General features: G+C 41.3%; 1 protein-coding gene across 1 annotated transcript in view; it reads left to right on the top strand.

The window, feature by feature from the left end:
- The window catches only part of sei (potassium voltage-gated channel seizure), a 122,150-nt gene extending 104,441 nt beyond the window's left edge, over nucleotides 1-17,709 (top strand). The window contains exons 13-26 of the mRNA XM_017905140.1: nucleotides 150-170; nucleotides 5,918-6,072; nucleotides 6,184-6,304; nucleotides 6,772-6,892; nucleotides 7,047-7,356; nucleotides 7,486-7,822; nucleotides 8,745-8,929; nucleotides 9,001-9,125; nucleotides 10,873-10,968; nucleotides 11,318-11,458; nucleotides 11,780-12,107; nucleotides 12,743-12,820; nucleotides 14,501-14,740; nucleotides 15,649-17,709. Coding sequence (XP_017760629.1) covers nucleotides 150-170; nucleotides 5,918-6,072; nucleotides 6,184-6,304; nucleotides 6,772-6,892; nucleotides 7,047-7,356; nucleotides 7,486-7,822; nucleotides 8,745-8,929; nucleotides 9,001-9,125; nucleotides 10,873-10,968; nucleotides 11,318-11,458; nucleotides 11,780-12,107; nucleotides 12,743-12,820; nucleotides 14,501-14,740; nucleotides 15,649-15,979 — 2,589 coding nt within the window. The 3' untranslated portion in view covers nucleotides 15,980-17,709. The remainder of the gene's footprint in view (nucleotides 1-149; nucleotides 171-5,917; nucleotides 6,073-6,183; nucleotides 6,305-6,771; nucleotides 6,893-7,046; nucleotides 7,357-7,485; nucleotides 7,823-8,744; nucleotides 8,930-9,000; nucleotides 9,126-10,872; nucleotides 10,969-11,317; nucleotides 11,459-11,779; nucleotides 12,108-12,742; nucleotides 12,821-14,500; nucleotides 14,741-15,648) is intronic.
- Nucleotides 17,710-22,262: the final 4,553 nt, after the last annotated feature.

Raw genomic sequence — 22,262 nt, 5'->3', positions numbered from 1 at the left:
TCCCTTTTTTCCTTTTCTTCCCCCCTTTTTTTATTAAAAAAAAAAAAAAAAAAAAAGAAAAGAAAAAACGAAAAAAAAGAAAAGAACAATTAAATCAATCACGAAATCATAAACGAACGAATTTTAACCTCAGTTTAACGTTTTCGTAGCTCGACTTGGACAAGAACGAGGTTAGTTGACATACATACACACAGAAAAATTACTCACAGGCTGACGTTTTTTCTTTTTTTTTTTTTTTCTATAATTTTCCTTTAATAAAACGCAGGTTTCGATTTACACACGTTTTTTACACACTAATGATTAAAAAATCACCAACGCAGCCATGAACTTTTTCTATCTGTTTCTCTTACTTTCTTCCTTCCTTTCTCTCTTTACTGTCTGTCTGTCTGTCTGTCTGTCTGTCTCTTACACTCTGTCTCTATCTCTTTCTATCTCTTTCTATCATGTACAGTTAATCGCTTAAAAAGAAAAACAAAGAAAGAAGTAACACGTCTGATGTTTTTCTTGCACAGAATTTTTTTACGTACTACCCAGAATCCCCCATTTTTTCTTTTTCTTTTTTTTTCTTAATGTTTCACCTCGAAATCTCCACGATAATCACACGTACGCGCATACCCTGTACACGCATACGTCGAACACACCCACACACGATTCGTAACACGATCACAAGATTCACACGAACACGCATACACTCATACGAGAACGTACAAGAAGAAAATTCGACCAACTGCAACCCCACGATTTGTCAAGCAAGTTCGTGCCAAGTCGATCGACATTATGGAAAAGGATAAAGAAAATCGAAAGAGAAAGCTCGATTTCTTTCATCTTTTTTTTCCTTTTCTTTTAGTTTCTTTTTTTTTCTTTTTAAATTTTAGTCACTCACATCGTGGAACGTAATCTGTTCCCAGATTTTTGGAAGCACTCGGTACAGTCGTAGAACGAAAACGAGAAATGTCGATCGACTTGCTCCCCCGTCCTCTGGCGGCGTGAAAAATATTTCACAACGTGTGATGAACCCTGAGGGAGCGTCTGCATGTTCACAGTAAAGTATTCTTGCAAACAAGCGATACTGTAAATAATAATAATAATCGTAACAATAATCGTAATAACAGTGCTAATCACGATAACCGTAATAATAACAACGATATGTGTCCACGTACGATCTCTTGGTAGGAGAATCGACATTTGCATCAAAGTATGGAACCAGTAGAATTGAACATACCACCTTTTTCCTCTTTTGTTTTACTCAGCTTTGTACGTCTTTACGAGTATACGAGCATCTCTGTAAAATACATCTGACGACAGTACCGTGTATGAATGAAGCGATAAAGGGACGAAGAATATTTTCGTAATCAGTGTTTTTTCATTATTGTATTGTATATGTACATATATGTACACATATATATGTATATATGAATACACATAATGACCCTGATTAGGTAGTTGATAGTTTTAGATGAATTATTCCTAACAAATATTGATCCACCGTTACGATGTGAGACGATCGTTTGTTGCAATTTTTCATTTCGATGTCATATATATATATGAATTTTTGTTTTTTTTTTTTGTTTCCTCGATATCATTCCCATCTCACTTGCCATTTTTACGTAGCGACGTAGAGACTCGTTGGGTATCAATACTTGTTGAGAATAATGCCAATAGTTAGAGTATTTTTCGTAGTTAGTTGATCGACGACTTTTCCTCCTTTTTCTTTCTCTTTTTTTTCTTTGTATCCAACTTCGATGCTCAATCAATCGAAATAACTCGACATTGTTCCGTTCGCCGACTGTAATCCACCTGAATTGTGTAATATTGTGGCACGAATTAGATGATACTGTACCGTCGAAGCCGTTCGAGCCTGATCAAAGACGAAACAAGATTAGAGAGATGGCTGGCCGACAAAAAAGAATCAGAGAAAGCTTGTTAAAAAGAACCACGTTACATTCCGTCGAATCTTTCTTTTTTTCTTCTTTTTTTCTTTTCCTTATTTTTCTTTTTTTTCCCTTAATTCGCAGGGAATTATTTGTACGTTTCATGTCGTTTACATCCGTTACATTTCAGCTTCTCCATTTTTTTGTTCCTCTATTCCCAATAGCGCAGGGTGCAGTTACGGAAGACTAGTTTCGAATTTTCTGGCATGTACGAAATATCCGATATTCGCGTATGAAATATCGAGAAAAGTGCATATGACTACCATGGTCTACGGAATACCGAAATTATCCACAAAATTATTGGACATCCGACGTATCGATTGTGCCAAAAGTATCGAAAATGTTGAACCTGCTATTTTCCCCCATAGTTCTCGACCTGGATTACCGAATACCGATTTATTAAAAATTATAACGAATTGTTCTTGCTATCGTTCCGCAACTGCACCTGGTAGATCAATTTTAAGCTTCGGGGTTGCAGGATTATCCGTGCTTGTCTAGAAATATATTCGTCGAACGATTCGAGACAGTGTCAAAAGCACTAACATCGGCATCAGGTCTCGAAAGAGATCGATCTCTCGCGGTCAAGTCGATTTTTCCAAAATTCACCGATACACTCACACGACACACGAATAGCCTTCACCGAACACTCGTTTAATCCAATGTACAGTCGAATAACACGCACATTTTCCGATCACAATCATGAGTCACGATTTGCTAACCCTATAGTACAGTCGAACAAGAAAGTGCAAGAGGAATTAGAGACACTTGGAAAAGTCTGCGAAACTTCTATGATTCGCGTCTCCCTGTTCAAAAGCTCGCAACAAGTACACAGACACACACTCACGCTCACACGCATAGAGAGATACACAGTGACATTCACACGCATAGAAACAGAACGACACGCGAGAGACGCAGAGGATCACATAGTGACACAACGAACGCACCCCGAAAACGAAAGGTTTTTCAGCGGGATTTTGTGACGATCGTATGTAAGCTTTTGGCGTTTTTTCTCTCTGGATCCCATTAAAGACTCTCTGTTGGTCCTGTTTTTACGTTGTCGAGCTTTTTTCCGTACCTTTTTATTAATTACGCTTCTGTTGTAAGCTATAGACATTAAAAAGAAAAAAAAAAAAAACCGTACAAGCCCGGCCTAATATAATAATTTTTGTGTGTATACGTATTTACTGTCATCGAACGAATCTTCATTCGGTGTTCTTAACAAAACCTGTTTTGTAATTACGCTTTTAATACAAACCGAGAACTCATATCCTGTTGTATCATGTTTTTTGTACTTGTATACCTGGATATTTTTTCTACACGATAAATGATCATGTGTGTTTTCTGTCGCTTGAACGCTTCGTCTTCTTTCCACTTATGTACGTATAATGTGTCTTGTGTACGAGTAACGGGTTGCTAGGGGATATTTACGCAGAAGAGCGCAGAAACCCTTTACTTCTTTCTACTCGCTACCCCTTGGATGATCACCATACGTTCGACAGCTTTGCTAATTTCCGTTCGAAATAAAACCGTGTATTAAAATTCCCGAAGATTCGAGAGCTCTCTCCCAGAATTAAGAAATCGATCGAGCACCGAACCCTCGAGTAGTCGAATACCCGAGATGCAAAACGTCTCGGTACATCCGCGTGTTCTAGCCATCAAAGATATCGAACAGGCTATATCTCACTCGCTATCCGAGGCATTATCTGACCGTCCTTTAAATACCGCGAACGTAGCATCAAACGTCCACGAATTGCCCGACGTATCCTGACGATCCAAGGTACCAATTATTCGCAGATAGCGTATCTGCAAACCGGCGAAGCATCCACGAGGTTGAAACCGTTTCGGCAGAAAGATACCATCAGCTTTAGACAATAGAACGGGACACGGTGTATTCCAAGTTTCCACCGATCCTCCTCCGATGCACCGGTTCGCGTGTACATCGTAATAACATTTGCAGCATTATCACTGGCTGCTATCAAACGTCCTCGGATATTCTTGGTAATCCCGAGGACGGATAAAAGACGGCCGAGTTTCTCATCCCTGGCCTGGGGTCGATCGCTGGCCGATATCTCGCGTTCGTTCCAGACCATAAATCCTTGCCGAATCTTCAAAGCACCGTGACCATCCAAGCAAAACCCGCAGATAATAACGTCTTAAAAAATATCGCGTTGTCCTCGACAGTTCTATTTCCGTTCGACCTGCTGTATTGCTAGTGCAGCACGGGTATGAGGATTTCTCGCGTCGTCACGAAGACGGAAAGATGATAAACGAGGAATTAGAGAGGCAAGCGTTAGAACGCGAATCGTTGATCGTTATCGGTGTGGTAAAACAGTGTAACTATCGCCAAGCAACCCGTGCACCAAGTATCAAGTTCGAGATTATCGGTAGCAATACTTATTAGTCGAATGGTTCAGTTTTCGTTGGAGCGTAGTCGACTTTTGCATGATAGAGTCGTTACGAGGCGTCGTTTCGATCGAACGGCGCTAATCGATTCTCGAACCCACGGCAGGTAAGATGTTACTTATCGGCGAGAAAGCATGAGTATTCACGAGACTGTATTGAGCAGAATGTTTGCAACGGTATACGGTTGTGAATGCATAATCTTACTTGCAACGATCCTTAAGACGACCGACTGTCAGTCGAATCTTGATCGAGCAATGCGAGAGATCAACGATTCCTGACTAAAGATCTCGATCGATCGAGATGACTTGGCACGCCCATACGATGGCGTGTAATCCGAGCTTACGATTCACACGTGACACTCGTACGAACGTCGCGAGTAACGAAACCCTTGTAAGACTTGTCTTCTTCCAATCGCTTGTTACACGATTCGATCCTAGTCAGCACCTGTCCTTTTCTCTTTCGTTTCGTTTATTTTCGTTTCTTTTTTCCTACGTATCGCGAGCAATTATGGTTAACGCGTTAAATGCCACGCCGGTTTAACGTGCCATCCCGTTCACGCCACGGTTAGCTGTCACGTGGGCCCTTCCGGGCCGTACGGACCAGCTAGGCCTGAACGGAAAGTCCTTAGGGACCGATGTGGCATTTAACCGATTGAAATCAGATAATTCGGTGACAAGATCAAAAAACATAGGAATTTTTCCTAGAAGGTAATTCTTTTCACTGAAGATTCCTCGAGGATGGAATTAAAGAGACAGGATGCCTGTTGGCAGCAGTCAGCCAAAGTTCTCGCGATTGCCATTCTCGATTTGTTTCAATTTGTCTGGCTGAACGGAAAGTCGCAAAGCAATCGATGCGAATAACCTTTCCACGCTTCTTTTCTACCTTTCCTTTTTTTCTACTTCGTTCATGACGGCTTGACATTTTCTTAAAATATCAAAGGGAATATTAGGTGTTGCGAAGCTTCTGGCTGACCTAAAAGTGACCGGCGACGTCTCGATCGATCGAACTCGAGAACGACAGTCGACGTACTAGAGATTCCTCGTAAGACCTACGATTACAGCAATAACTCAGACTGTCAAACTGACTTTGGCGTTGCAACGAGGATCGACGATTCGATAAAAGAAGATAACTGCTCACGTGGAATACTTAGCCGTTTGATGCCGGTGTATCGAGGACGGATTAATTATTTATAACGTTTCTAACTGATACTGCATATTTTATCGGCTAGCCTTACTCGTCAGAGATAACGCATCTGACACGAGAACACGACTATTAACGTAATTTCGTTATTCCTGGAGATAACGATTGACCTGCAAAAGTAATCGCGATACTTGAAAAAGATATCTCGAAGGGGTGTAAAAAATTGCAATTTTTCGAATCGGATGTAATCAAGTTTGTAGGAACACGGGACAATTCTGGCCAAGTCCCAGTTGAAAATATCCAAATGACAGGATATTGCCATTGATGCTCGATTCAAGGCCAAAGTCAGTTCACTTTAGCTTCGACGAAAAAGCTCGAGTAAAGAATCAAGAATGTCGTACGGCCGAGCGTAAGATCGACAAAGTGTGACGTGTTCTTTGCAGACGACCACCTTGATAGGACTATTGAAGGCGGCTCGTCTCCTACGGCTTGTCAGAGTAGCCAGGAAGATCGACATGTACAGCGAGTATGGCGCCGCGGCTTTACTCCTTTTGATGTTCAGCTTCAGTCTTTTCGCTCACTGGATGGCGTGCATATGGTAAGTTTCCAAGATATCGGAGAATCCTCCATTGCGCGGAATTTTCACAGCTTCTGGAACTTATTCGTTCTTGAACTTAAGGTCGCGACAGATGCAACTGTCTTATTCCAGGTACGCCATTGGGAACGCGGAGAGACCGACGCTGAAGAGCAAAATTGGCTGGCTCGATATCCTGGCCAATGACACGCATCAGTTTTACCTTCCCAACAACACCGGGGGGCCGAGTATGAAGGTGAGTAACCTAGTTGGACTCTAACTTACATGTTGTTTCGTGGGCAACCGAATGTCACGTTAAGTGCCCAAGCTGTTTTGCTTGCTGTCCCCTTCAGGCCCAGACTCGGCTATCATGGGTCCACAGCGACGAATAAGTGTTCATAAAACTCGGAGATACTGTAGCAATTGTTATAACAGGAATTCCCAAACGTTAGGTTCAAAGATGGCGAAGAATTTAAGTAACGCCAAAAGGTAGTTGCGACGAATAAGTGTTCATAAAACTCGGAGATACTGTAGCAATTGTTATAACAGGAATTCCCAAGGTCCAAAGATGGAGAAGAATTTAAGTAACGCCAAAAGGTAGCACCTTTTGGTCCTAGTCTGGGCCGGTCTCTGACGACTGGCGTGGCACTTAACGTGTTAAACGACCGGAAGGACTTTGGGTCAGTCGGTTGAACTAACGCTCTGCCTCTTGTCCGCTTACAGAGCCGCTATATCACGTCACTGTATTTCACCTTTAGCAGTTTAACATCGGTGGGCTTTGGGAACGTGGCTCCAAATACGGACGCCGAGAAGATATTTACTATACTCGTTATGCTAATCGGATGTAAGTATCGACTGTAATGACGTAATTGCTTCACATTAGTCGCTCTAAGTCTCGGGTAATCGATGCTGGTTTTCCGCGGTGATTTGTCTCGTTATTCGTCAGATTACGTGAAACGGAGGACAACGTAACGCTAATTACGAAACTTTTATTTCAGCTTTGATGTATGCCACTATCTTCGGTAATGTCTCGGCGATCATTCAGCGACTTTACAGCGCTACGGCAAGATATCACATGCAGATGCGTCGAGTTCGAGAGTTCATCAGGTTCCATCAGATACCTAATCCGCTTCGTCAACGGTTGGAAGAGTACCTTCAACATGCTTGGACGTACACGAATGGAATCGACATGAACAGCGTTCTAAAAGGATTCCCCGAGTGCCTTCAAGCGGACATTTGTCTTCATCTGAACAGAAATCTTTTAAACAACTGTAGAGCCTTCGAGGGTGCCAGTCCCGGTTGTTTAAGGTATCGATTACGACCGATTCGATCGATCGTTGAGACACGTCGATCATTCTCGTCGATTCCTTCGGAATTTTTAACCACGTGTTTTAACCACGCGTGCGAAGGATTAATCGATTGATTTCTTTTCCTCAGGGCGTTATCGTTAAAGTTTAAAACCACACACGCACCGCCCGGTGATACGTTAGTTCATCGAGGAGACGTGTTAACGTCCGTTTACTTCATATCGCGTGGAAGCATAGAGATACTGAAAGGCGACGTCGTGATGGCCATCCTGGCCAAGGACGACATATTCGGGGAGAATCCTTGCATATATCCGACCGTCGGCAAAGCGTCTAGCAACGTGCGTGTGTTGACGTATTGCGATCTGCACAAGATACACAGGAACGATTTACTCGACGTTCTGGCTCTTTATCCAGAGTTCGCGAATCACTTTAGCCAGAATCTCGAGATCACCTTTAATTTGAGAGACGTACGTATCGTTCACGTATCTTTCTCTATTAATTTCCATTGAAAACTGAAATCATTCGCAGATTAAACAGATAAATTTCAAAAAAGAATATTATTTCCCATGGAAGAAATTGTATATTGAATCATTAACGATGCTTACTATCTAGTCGATTAAATATTTTGCTATTCCAAATGCGATGAAACCTCGATTAATGAGTGTAACCGGGACCGAGGTATTCCCATCGACTTTGAGATATGGAAACTATGAAAATGCATCAATTTTAATATATTTTTCGACACTTGCGTTACTAATAAATACGTAACAGGGTTATTAGAAGCATCGTAATCTTACTGGCACGAATAAAATACCAGGAAAGTATATTTATTTTCTATTAAATTTGTCAGGAGTTTTTGAGCAAAGTTTACAGATTTATCAGAAATGAGAAAGTCATTCCTTCGAGAAGCTTTTCGTTTCACCTCGATATCTTTTTTAGTTTCAGACACAGCATCGTTTAAATAAATTTTTCATATGTTCATATATCTATCCTTGTCGCACAATCGTCTTCGCTGACCTACCTCACGCTTGCACACGTGCGCAATGGTCAAGTGTGGACACTGAGTCAGCATTTTACCCACTACTAGTTCGGCGTATGCAATTGTGGGATAAAAATGTGGGTCATTCCATTTCCTGGAAATGCGACTTCCATTAAGTTGCAAGCTGCACTTTTAAGCCCTGTGTCTCCGGAACGAATTAAGATATCGATGTGAAGCAAAATGGGTTTCCAAGGACACGTCTCGCTTTATACGCCAAGTATATTTTTTACGCAATCCTCGCAGCTTTTCTGACTCTATTCTTTTTATGAAAACGAACGATGAATTTCGTTACGTGCACTGCGAATCTATTCTCAAACTTTTCTCTAACGAGATTCCGTTATTAATTACAGGAGGAACAGGCTGGTGTCGATCCAATATCAGCAAGGTATCCTGTTAGTACTCCAACGGACGTCGATGTCGACGCTAGGAGATTCGCTTTCCGTCCACCAAGATACCGTCGAGGACCCGGAGGTCCTGGCACCAATCTTATCCCCACTTGTCGACAAGACTCCTTACAGGGTGATCAGGAAGAATAGTAAGTTCTCCGATTGAAAAGCTAAAAATGAAAACGACTTTCTCCTCGCTTATACGTGTATTCCTCGACAGCGACAAAGGAAGTGGTCATGGAATTCTGGAGTTCAGCACCGACAAGGCCGGCCAGGACGTGACACCATTGAACCTAGAGTTCGACGAGCCGAAGCAGCGAAGCTCCACTCTGAACTCCATAACCGGTGAGAGAAATCGTGTACTCGGTCGATCGATTATTTCTTACTCCATTTATTTCTCTCCGGAGTAATACCTTCGTTTCTTATCGATTCTCTCTCTCTCTATCTCTATATATCTCTCTCTTGTTTGCCTCTACGTACTGTCTGAGGAATGTTGTTCTCTGCACGACACATAGAGTTCTTAATATTCGAGTAAGGACATATTTACGATTCTCGGTTTCGAACGTTTGCTATACATGGATGTGGAAGATCCTTATGATTCAGGAAGGTACCTTTGAATCATTGCTTCGCAGATACCCGCACATCGACGCTTATCATTAAGAGATATTTGTACCTCGAGAGGCCCAGAGACATCTCGGAACATTGTATATACAAAAAGCTCAGCTTTCCCCTTATCCCTTTATTTCTCTTGTACTTTAATCGACTCGTTACGCGAGTTTGGACCGCTTAGAATCTTTGAAGAGAACCGTTTTTCCGGACCCGTTAACAACAATATTACGAAAAAGGTAATTTCGAATCTTGCATCACAGAGTGCAGTAATTGCAGTTTGCTCTAATTATGCAGTAGTGCTGGAGTGGAAGCGGTGGGACGAGAATCATTCTTCTATGATTAACACTTGGTTGAAAGTTGCGTAGTTATTTTTATTTGCTTTAATTGTGACGATCAGCTTTAGTAAAAAAAAATAATAATAAAAAGGAAAAAAGCACATCATGCAAAAGAGCTTTTAGCTTCCTTCGAATATTCTTTCTTGGTAATTTTTTCCCTTTATCTGTAGTTTTATGGAACAATCGTGTTGAGATGTAAGTTCTAAAATACTCTTGCAAATATTAAATTACATATAAGGTATTGAATCTAAAGTATTAACTTGACAGATGATAATTCTATAATTAGTATAATCTTCCTGACGAGAAAATAGGGAATCTTTGTAAATCTATAAATCTGTCCCCCTTTCCACTTCACAATCGCAAGTCTACAACTTCAGTCAAACTCATTTTGATTCAATTACTACTTGCTCGTGTCTCATAAAGATCTTCATTCCTCCATAGACATTTATTTTAATAAAATCTCGTCTCCGTAGCGTAGATCATTTTTCACGTAATTTTCTCGGTCGACATATTTCCTCCTTTCTCTATTTCCTTATTTTCTGTCCGCTAAAACATCCCCTTAGCCCAATCGCCTTAATAAACGAATTACATACACATGCATCTCCAATATGATCTTGAAGTCTTTGAAGTCACAGTCATTGTAGTTTGTATATAAATACGCAGCAATTCTGTAAATACCATTTGTACATATCAATCTTATCAAATTAGGTCTAAATAAAAATCCTCGAAGTATCTGCTCAAATTTTGTGCGTCCTAGTTCTTAAGATTTCAAGATCACCGAAATTTTATTTTTCTTTTCTTCTTCTCAGTTAGAATCAATATTCTCGTAATCGGTAATTGTAAACGAAATATTTGATAAATAATAGGATGTTAAGAATTATCACTCGAATAAGAGATGAGCTTGATAACGTATTCCACAGTTATCGCGATTAGATGTCAGTGTTTGCAGCTTGCAAAGAATTTCGAGTCATTTCAAATATCTTTGCTTCGAAGACCGTGTTAGGTCTATGGGATCAAGCTCGTTTCATCGACTCGTGGATTCGGAATTAAGGGTATTGGAGGCGTTTGGGTTAAGCGTGCAGCGTTTTAAGCTTTGCGTTTGCATTTGTCTCCCGAGTTCGTTAACACCTTGAAACCTGGTTGTTCAGGCATGCTAACCCATCTCAAGCGCAGCATACCGGACCTACGTCAGCACAAGATCCATCTTCAACCACTGACGAGTCACGATTACCTTGCCAAGCAGAGTAAGTATCCATTTGGCAGAGTAGACTGGCCAAGTTTTCTAAATCGACGGACACTCTCGTTTAGCGATGTCTCGCATAATCAACCGGCGAGTACCCGTGCTCAAGAAACCGCACAATGTCCCTGGAAACGTCTTTTACAAGAGTTTCGTCCTCTTTCTTCTCGCTCTCTCTCTCTCTCTCTCTCTCTCTCTCTCTCTCTATCTATCTATCTCTCTTTCTCACTCTCGATCATTCTTTCTTTTTTCCTGGTTCCCCTTTTTTACTCGGAGATAAGAGGCACTTTTAGAGGGTAGGAAGGCTCGTGCTACTTCCGGATCGTGGTACTGATTCTGTGCCTGGGTTTATCCAGTGATCACACCGTTGACGAAACCAGCACGGAGAAGCTCAGCTGCCGGTGAAAGCTGCCTCAGCCAGAATGTCGTGCATCCCACGTCGACGACATCCAGTCACTACACCACACCGTCTCCACCGCAGCATCCGCAGTCTCACGGTGGGTGCAACCGCGTATCTGTGTATCACGCTTCCGTGGGTGGTCTGTGTTCGATACGGGATCGAATGTTCTCTCACCTCTGTTCGTGAACGATTTGTGTCCCCTCTTCGTTGTGACAAACCCCTTAAAAATCGTTGTCGTTTGAGATGGTCCACAGCTAAACTATCTTATACGTACTAAATCTCGCGAGAAGTAAGTATTAGAAGTATTCCTGTGTAAAAAGATATTTAACTGAAATGGAGAACCATCTCAAACTACCGGACAGAATGTGCGAAACGAAGGTCGAGCAGATTATTCATCAGATTGCTCTGAATTCCCTAGGTGACTTTCAAAGCGGACCAGGCCGATCAGTAGAAGAGATAAACGCGAGAATAGACCAGCTATCGCGGCAAATGGCCTCTTTGGAACACTCCATGGGGGAGAATTTTAGGTTGATCCTGACTCTGCTGCAACAGACGCTCAATTCGTCGAGGGAGAGCTCCAGCATCGAGATGATGCCCGGCACAACCTCGGCCGGACTGTCCAAACAAAGTAGTAGAGCTCCGGCATTGGTGCAACGGTCGGCCAGTGAACCACAACCACCGACGGGTCCGCCATCCAGCAACGGGAATGGAAAGATACAGCCTAGCACGTCTCACGGTTTGTTCAGGTGAGTATTTGCGATTCACGGTGAACTTGAAATTTCCTCGTGGACGCAGTAACGTGTCAAAACGTTTGGTGTCGGATCAAAAAGGGAATTCCGATGAAAATACAATGGGAGCTATTGTCTAACTTCTTAGGATCGGACGAGTGTTAATTTTCGAATACGAGAAATATTTTCTTTGATCTTGCGAGAGTATTTCATGGCTATTTATAATTGGAAATTATTTGGATCTTTATAATCGTTTGTTTACCGAGGTACAGCACGAGAGTACTCTATCTACGTAATTTCTTTTCATTTCAAAATTTTCGACAGAGATACCACGTTTTCCACACATTACTGTGATGTTAGTCTGTTTGTCATAGCAGATGTAACCACGTGTCTTTTCTTTCTGTCTTTTCTTTCTCTCTCTATCTTTCTCTTTCTATGTGTCTCATTTTCTCTTTCTCTCTGTCTCTATATATATGTGTGTTTCTTCCTCTTTCTATTTCTTTCTATTCAACGGTCGGAGACGTTTGAAGTCGCGTGACCGATTTCGGGAAACGTAGATGAAACGTGCTCTTTAAATCATTACTCTCTTTTTTTCAAGTAGAAACTGATTCTTTTTTTCCTAGGAAGTAATCGATGTTTTTATTCTTGGAAAGCTTTCTTTCGAAATCCCTGGATCAGTTGCATTTGATTTCGGCGTCTTTTATTTTGGAAAGGTTGGACAAGTTCCGAAGGTGACCATACTCTCTCATACTCTTCTTTGAAACCCTTTTTTTGCGAGCAGTGTCGCGCAAGTAGAAACGAGGCAGGAGTGTTATACATAAAGAAATGAAAAAAAGAAAATAAAAGAAAGTAACGCTGCTGGTTTCTTGCGTTCTCGAATTATTGCTAGTTAATCCTTTGCAAGTACGTTGCCAGTTTGAACAGTCTCACTTTCTCTTTCTCTTCTTCCTTATCTCGATCTTCGACCTTGTAATTTTATTTATTTTTTTTTTTTTCTTAATCTCGTACCAATTAGAAGTAACAATTGACATCGACATTTACTCAAGAATCATTTTGAGATACTTCTTAGAATGGTTTTCTTTTGTTTGTTTACTAGTGCTAGATCATTCGTTAGTTTACATTGTGATCGATCTCCTTATTTAAGTAAATTGCTGATCCGATCTTTTCTTTTCCTTCTGTTCCCTTACTTAGAATATCGATCGAGCATTTGTCACACGACGCGTGCGTAGATGATTTTATTTGTTCTGCGACGTAGCACGTTTTCGAAGCTTGAGGGTGAACATGCGGGGGAATCATGCCATTTTTCTCGATCCTCGACGACGCAGCATCAGTCACGCCATTATCGAATAGTTTGAAGGAAAACTTCCAAGAACATCGTGCTAGAAAAATTTAGTTTTTCCCGTACGATAGAAAATTCGCAAATGGAGTATCAGTCACTTGAACATAGTACCATTTAATGTTTCCTGATCGAACGAGATGGTGATCGTTGATATCGAATAATCGTTTACAGCGAGTACATCTCGATCGTAATTCGTAACACTGTCACCCTTTGCATACCTTAACAGAACTTCCCTTCATAGCAACTTAAAATATCCCATCATGATGGACAGAGGTAAGAGATTCAATTTGTAGCTGATTCTCGCGAGTATGAATCGCCACTACGTAGGACATAAGTTTCCATTAGTGCACAAGCATTCGTATGTTTTGCTAGTTTCGTTTAGAAAAGTGCAGTACAGTCTCGATAGTCTCACGATCTCGATTATGTCGAACAACGTTAGATGTGGACGAAGGATATTGAAACGAAACTTGCTAGAATGCTTTAATCAGAGAATTATATCGTTCCATGTCACGGTGTAATTAAACAGCGAGGATTGAAAAATATTCTCGCGTCTAAATTGCGATACTATATCCGCTGGAAATGTCAAATGTCAATCCCGAGGAATAAATTCAGTGCCCGTTTCTGTGCACGAACCACGAATCAATATCCTCGAGCCACTCGTCGCGAGGTCTGTTCACCAACCGGGAAACGAAGAATCGGAATCTCAATCACTCACTTTCGCAGAACTATCGAGATTCTACCGTATACCTCTTAGCACTCGATTCAAGGCTCGTGCTCCTTTTGAACACTAGCGTAACAAGGAACTACAACATCGAGTCGATCGAACAGAACACGTTCCGTAGATGTAAACCATAATGTCGATGTCAGATTTAACGCGGTTTACACAGGAGTCCCAATCAGACAGACTTGCGACACTGTTCGGGACACTTAGAGGAATTAGAGGCCTAACCGAATCCCCTTGTACATAATCACGTGCTTCAAGTATATTTCGCTGCTGCTCATAGCGGACGCCAGCGGCCGCTGATCGGGCCCAGTCGAAACGATTAATTTCCTCCCTGATTTCCATCTGCAGCAGACCTCCGACGAAGGAGCCAACGTCAACGTCCTCGGGAACGTCGCGATTGACCGTCACGTCGGACACGTCCGCCCTGGCCACGGCCTTGCAGACAGCGTTGAACGGCAGAACCGCACCCACCAGGTCACAAAGTCAGCCGGTCGACCTGGCCGTGCCACCCGCCACACAACAGGCACACCCGCCACACGCGTGGCACAGTCAACCTGCTGCATTCAGAAGAGGAGAGTTCAGGAGTGGGTACGTGCAAGCTTTTCCCTCGGTTAGGCAAGCTGCTTCATCGAGGGCTACTTCTAACCTTTTCTGGTCTAGATGTTAGGTACTCGAGATAATTGGCACACTGGCTGGGTGATCGATAACTACTTCACTTGCATTTGATTATTCCGCTGCACACCCTTTATTATCTGCTCCCCGTATTCGTACGGGAGCACGAGTGCATTCAAATTTAGCTGGGTGTCAAGGTTGACGTGGAATGGACTCAAAACACGAGACTGTATTACGGACATACGCTTCTTATCTTGAATAACGTTTGGATAATTAATCTGCGCGGGTAGAAGAAGGTTCCTTCGTGCATGTAGGGATACCTTTGATTGACGAATATAAGGAATAAGAGATGTTGTTTAATTCCAATGTATATCACGAGCTAAAAGAGACTTAGGAGTAAAGTATAACTAGAGGACTAGACTAATAACTGAACTATGATCGTGCAACTAACATTCGTACATCGACTCTTTTTCAAACTCCGTAAAGGACTGTCTTAGGACAGCTCTTGCACCCTCATTTAAACCTTGCACTCTGTCTTCTTTCGTACTCGTGCTTCCTTTCTCAATTACTACCCTAAACATTCAGACTCCTTTCGTTCTTCACTTGCATTCGATACAGTCACTCCAGACGTCACCCTGAACTCTAGACTGCAGCTTATTGCCAGTCATCAGCTAGGCAGGTCCAAGTATTCCTTTGCATTCACTCTCAAACCCTAGCATTCCTACTGTACATACACGACTTTTCTTCATTGTCTTAGAAATTCTCTAATTTCAAGGTGAAACATCTAAATCGACTATATGGGTCGATGACGAAGTAAAATCAAATCCCTCAAACTTCAAATGTCGCTTTATCGTTTTGTTCTAATCTGTGGATCAATTTGACAGGTACAGTTCGTTCAACAAACGTTCAGAACCGGACGGGGATGATCCCTGGAGCTGCGTGGTGTCCGTGTCGGATCGAGGAGGCACCCAGCGTCCACGAAGCAGCGAATCCAGGAAGGAACCAACGAATCACCGGGGTTCCAGCGATCTGGCAGCCAGCCAACGTTCAGAGAGCAGGCAACAGAGGGACGAAGGCGCGGGCCAAGGGACGGGACAGCGACAAGAGTCCTCGAGGCAAACCAGCGAAGACATTTCCTGGGAATTTACGATAAACGAGGCGCCGATCGCGAGACTGGAGTCGTTGGACGAGCTCGATCAGGACCATGGGAATTAAGACCAAGGCTCCCCTTCCTTTTGAAGCAACTGCAGCTCGCTTGCGACTGAAACGCGACGCGTCGTCGGGGAATCGATGACGCGATTCTAATGATCATTCGGATGGCTGTGGACTCCTTCCGTTCCCTTTTGGAGGATCTAGCGAGTGTGGCGCCAGGATAGAATAAGCGTCAGCTGATCGATTTTCTGATCGAGTTAGAGATCACTCTTGCTACCGATTCGTTCGCGGGGGTTGCTTTTCGTTCCGTGGGGTGTTCTTCGAATTTGAACACGTATCTAGGGCTCGGAATAATACCATCGGTTTGCGAGTAAAATTAAGCCTTGGTTCTTCGATCACGTATTTTTCTACTTGTATTAAATCCGAGCGTTTAATATTTTAAGTAGAACCTTGGTCGATTTGAAGGATTTTGGTTCTATTCCCGCTTTTTGTTATACACTGCGTTACTAATCGTGGGCTATCGTTACGGAGGATTAGTAGCTTCAGTACTTTAATGAAAGCACTCTCTGTTTGTTATTCCTGTGTTTATTTATATTCGATCGTTTAACCGTTGAAAAGCAGTCTGCATATTTTTGCTCGAGTTGCTCGGCCGACTGGTACGAGTTCGTTTGCTAAACTCGCGCGTAGAATCGCTAAGAGGAAATCGATCGGCAGGCGTGTGCAGCAATACCGATGTAAGGGGTTTAAATTGAAAGAGCGAAAGGACGAGAGAGAAGAGTGAGAACAGGAAGCACGAGCGGCGTTTCAGAAAGTTTATACACACACAGGCATACACAGACACACGAGACACGACATGTTACATGGACACATTATTCCGTGGCATCGACACAATTAATCCGACCGCAGGAACGTGAACTTGCCTTCGAGGTTTCTAACCGTATTGACGCTATTTCCTTCGAGCAATTTTTTAGTCGAATTACCGATATACACATGCGCATATACATACACACACGGATATACACGTATCTGTATATTCCCCTCCGGAGGCGATGCTTTTTCTTTTGCACGTGGAGAAGCTTTCTTTCGTTACTCGATATCGTGGAAGAAGGAGAAGGAGGGATAATTACGCGGCGAATAGCGGGACGAGGGGAATTATCGATAAAAATAAAATGAAAGTACAAGATAACGGCAGAAGATCGATGTTCATAGAGTTAAAGGGTTGAAATGGAGAGGGGGGGAAAGAAGAATAATAAGAGAAATTATATAGGCGGAGGTTAAAGAGTTAAATATATTACGATGCAGCTCGTGGAGTGTTTCACGAATTTCGGAGTCCTTCGCGTCACGGTAAACACGTAGCTAAGTTTGAAATTTAAGGTAATATCGACTGAGAGCACCTTCTTTTTTTATTGCTTATAAGCGACGTTTAAAAAATAAGATACAAAAAGAGAGAGGAGGAAATTAGGTAAAGGAAGCAAGGAGATCGGTGGTTCATCGGAACGTACGATAACAATTGCATTAAACGGGAGAACAAAAACGTTTGCGATCTTCGGGAGATATCATACGTGTTAAGTTAAATAAAGCAAGGGCATTGTCGGGAGCGAATTAAAAAAGGAGAAAACAAAAAAAAGAATAAAGAAAATAATAGGTCGACGGACCCAAGACGAACAATTAGATATGCGAGAATAATAAAAAAAAAAACAAAAAATGCAATTCTGAGTGCCACCTACGAGTAAAACTGCAATGTCCTTTATACAGACAACCAAAAAAAAAAAAAAAAACAAAAAAAAGGAAAAAAAAAAAAAAATAAAAAAGAAAAAAAAAAAAAAAAAAAAAAAAAAAAACAAAAAAAACGAAAAAAATGGAAAAAAAATAATAATTAATAATGAATAAATAAATGAAACAATTAACGAGAAAATACGAGGCATGCGAGAAAATGGAAAATTATTACGGCGAGAATTTAGATAATTACTAATATTCTTATTATTATTATGATCATTATTACGATTATTATTATTATTGTTATTATTATTATATTATATTATATTATTATATTATTATTGCCATAAGGTAGGGAAGAAACGCAAGCGCGACGGGGAGGAGGTGGAGAAATAATAAATTACCGACGGCATAAAGAGAAAAAAAGCAAAAAAATGGCAAAACGACAAAAAAATGAAAATGACGAAAACGAGAAGAAAATATAATGAAGTAACAATTGCCTGCGCAATGACGGTATATAAATATATACATGTTATACATACACGTGCGTGTGTACGTGTACACACCGGGCCGTGTGTATGCGTATACACGTTGTAAAATTTTTTACAAGATATCTCGAATTAATTAATGCTCCTAAGCGTACGTTGGTTTCTCTTCCTCTCTTTTCGTTCTCGACCTCCCGAGTTTACTTTTTTCACCCCACCGGCGATTTATCACGCGGCGATAAGGGTGAAAAGCGACGATCGATGATCCTCGATCATCTCCGAAGTCGTTCACCACGTTGAACGAACACGAGTACGTTCCAATGCCGACGAAGGTGTCGAGGCTCTCGTTGCGATTGATAAAATTGTCGACAATAATCGGACATAGTTTTTAAATCGTCAGCGATCATTAGGGACCGAGATTCGACGGGTACGAGCCGACAGCGAAGGATAGATCACACGGTTATAATTTAGCAGAACGAAATATCGATCTAGAAACGAGACAGGTCGTCGAAATCATATCGCCCCGTGTGAAAATTCCAGCGAAAATCGAATTCTCATCGATCAGGTCACTTCAAAGCAATATTAAGATTGGATCAAGGGATCGGTAACGTGGCTGATCCAAATTTAGAGTTATAGACGAAGGGAAATGACGAAGGGAAAGTAAAATGCGAACGATGGATAGAATAAGAGATAAAAAGAACGCGATTGCGGAAAACGAAGGGAGCTCCATCAAGGATCATCGATCACAGATCTATTCGTTCTTTGCTCAGTATTTTAGGCTGTAAATGATACCGATACATTCGATGTAACGATTAAATGACTCGTAGTTACTTTGTAACGAGAGGAGCAGCGGCGCAGCGCTAATGAGAAGCAGCTTTTTAATTACAAATAGCGATTATCTTTGATTATTACTACCAGTAGTACATGCAGCACACGTGGATTTTCGCACTTAGGTACATGGCGAAACGATGCGGATTTATTGTTCTTTAAAAAACGGATGTTCGACATGGTCCGGAAAGAGGACAACAGTGATCACAAAAAAAGAAAATCAAGAAAAAAAGAGAAAAAAGAAAAGAAGGGGAAAACAATATGTTTCATTCGTTTCTTTTTCGATTAGTATTTGTACCGGTACACGTACGTTAATGGAAATTGTTTTCGCGTAACAACGATCACCCGAGGTTTCTACCGTTCTATGACGAAGTGGAATTTTTGATTTCGAAACGATTTCATTCGAATGATGGACGATGAACGACGCTTAATTTATCCAAGTGTGTTGAACGATGAATGCACAACGATAATTAGAATTTTATTTCTAAGGAACCAGTCTGTCAAACGTCGAAAGTGTCTACAAAACCTGTTCATTTTCAAATCGTTGATCAATGTATCTGTCCAAGAATGAAGAGAAAACAGTAAAATTCTCTTATGTTTCTTAGATCCGATTTTTCTTTACCAGTCGTTTCAATCTGACAACGTCACTGCTGTTCTCGATCATCGCTCCAGCAGCGATGAGAACGAGCTGTATTACCATTCTTTCATCGAGATACATCGTGTCGGATACCAAAAGACGTCCATTGCATCGATTCAGAAGAAGTCAACCACGATTCACTCCGTACCCTTTCGAGCATCGAATTTTTGCAAAGATTTTTTAGAGATAACGCGAGTGAACTAATTCGACGAGAAAGAATTTTCTAATTCCGATAGCATGGAACGACGAAGAGGATAGATCTCCATGTAGTTTAGCGTTCGCGATATAATTATTGGGCAATTTGTCTGTTTCAAAATGGCGAAATCGTGGGACAAATTTTCGAAGCAAATACAGCTGTTTAGGAAAACATTGACCCGACGCGAAACCCGATGATTTCCAAGATCAAAAAGGAGATAGGAAAGACACTTCGAGCGGTATTTAATCCATTTCCTCCATTTCTCAGTCTACTCGAAGACACCAATTTTCGAATTATCCGAATAAAGCGTGAAATTCGGAAAATTTTCTCTCGACACTCTAATTTTAATCTAACAATCACGAAAACCGCACGGAGAAGAACTCGATACCGAAATTTCCATAGATTTTCAGTCTTAATGGAATTCTGCAAAGCCCACCTAAATTCCCATAGATTCTCAGTCTAAGTGGAATTCTGCAAAGTCCACCTAAATTCCCATAGATTCTCAGTCTAAGTGGAATTCTGCAAAAAGTCCACTTAAATTTCCATAGATTCTCAGTCCAAGTGGAATTCTGCAAAGTCCACCTAAATTTCCATAGATTCTCAGTCTAAGTGGAAATTTGCAAACCCTTTAAGTCCACCTAATTCGCTAATTTCCAAGATTATTTCGCTGCACTATCCACTTCAGTCTTCTCCAGGCATACCTAAACTCGCTTCGTCCTTCGACAAGGAACAGGATCGGACTGTCTTTTCCATAGATCGTGAATTCTCGCATCGTTCTCGAGTTTCTTGAGCAAAATTTCGTAGACGACCATCGAAATCAGCTGATCGTGGGATCGACACACGCGTCTATATACGTATACACACAAGCGCGCGCGCGAGGAAAGACACGTTTCACAGCGAATCATCGATATGCATAACTCCATACGCGCTAATTATAAAGTATATTCGTTTTATATCGAAGCTGCCTCTCGCTTTTGAATTCTACCGCGGCCGACCGAGAGAGGGAGAGAGAGAGAGGGTAATTCGGGGTGAGAGACGAGGATCGAGACATTCGAGGGATCGTTGTTCGAGGTGTAGATTCGTGCCAGGATCGAGATCTAGTCGCGAAGAAAAGGCTGTGCGACGGGGTTCCGTCAGGGGGTGTTTCTCGATCGACCATTGGGTTGGTTGTAGAATAAAAATGGTCGTCTGTCTTCTCGAGAGAAAGGTATTAGTTGATTTATACGTGGATAGTATTTCCTGTGTGTATTTAAACAAATGAGAGAAAAAAATATGTCGGACGAGTGGTTGAAACAAATTTGTAATTTGCTGTTGTTAAGGGTTGAAAGGTGGATGGCTCGTTTCGCGAAATTAAATTCCGCGATCGAGGTATTTAATACGATTTGTATAATTTAATTTTGTTAAGGATAGTATTCTTATATTAATATTAATATTAATAATATAAAGGGTAGTGTGTTATATTAATACTACAAAGGTAGTATATAATATTAACGTAATATTAATATTAAGAATACTACCCTTTATAATATTAATATTATACTATTTGTAATTAATAGAATTTGTATAATTTAATTTAGTTAAGGGTAGTATTCTGATATGAATATTAATATTAATATTATAAAGGGTAGTATATTATATTAATACTACAAGGGTAGTATATAATATTAATGCAATATTAATATTAAGAATACTAGCTTTTATGATATCATTATTAATATTATATTAATATTATAAAGTGTAGTATTCTTAATTCTGTACTAAAAGTACGAGTGGAGAAATTGGCAATAATTCGCGAGGTATGCAGATCTGCAATGACGTAGCGATAAGTCGTGGAATATCGAACCTGCTGACCTCGGAGCAAATTATAATTGATTATTACACGGAAAATCGAGGGTGGAACGACGAGTACCTCTCGAGAAGATAATTCGAGGAACACCCGTCGCGAATTGCGTCTTTCAATTGCTGTGAAAAGGATGAAACGCGGGGTGAAGTTAAGAAGGGTGGTGTTCGGAGGAAAGGAGAGGAGAAAATTGCGAGTGAGAGAGCGAGGCGATGTTATTATCCGCGGTAGACGAATTTACTCGCGTTTATTCCCAGATTATGCAACTTGTGATTGTTCCGTGTACATACACATATGTATACACGACGTGATTTTGGATTATACGTTCGACGCACTGATTTGTAACACGTACGAGGAAAAATGAGAAAGAAGGAAGAATTTGTTCGTGATAGATAGAAAGAAAGAGTTAGTGAGCGAGATGGAGAGGGCGAAGAGGAAAGGGAGAAAGAGAGAGAGAGAGAGAGGACGAAAGGGTGAGAAAGGGTGAGTGTCTGAGCGCGAGAGAGAACGAGTGAGAGAGACGACAAGATTTTTGTACCACACGTTAAATCGATTCCTGCTCTTCATCGAGCACCCTCCGATTAAAATAAAATTACACGAGTATCTTTATTCTTACCCCCATTGAGAAAGCATTTTATGAAAAC

Source organism: Eufriesea mexicana, unplaced genomic scaffold, assembly GCF_001483705.2.
Source record: "Eufriesea mexicana isolate 0111107269 unplaced genomic scaffold, ASM148370v2 scaffold3653, whole genome shotgun sequence".
Lineage (NCBI taxonomy): Eukaryota > Metazoa > Arthropoda > Insecta > Hymenoptera > Apidae > Eufriesea > Eufriesea mexicana.
Note: the sequence above shows the minus strand (reverse complement) of the source record. Positions and strands in the feature narration are given on the sequence as shown.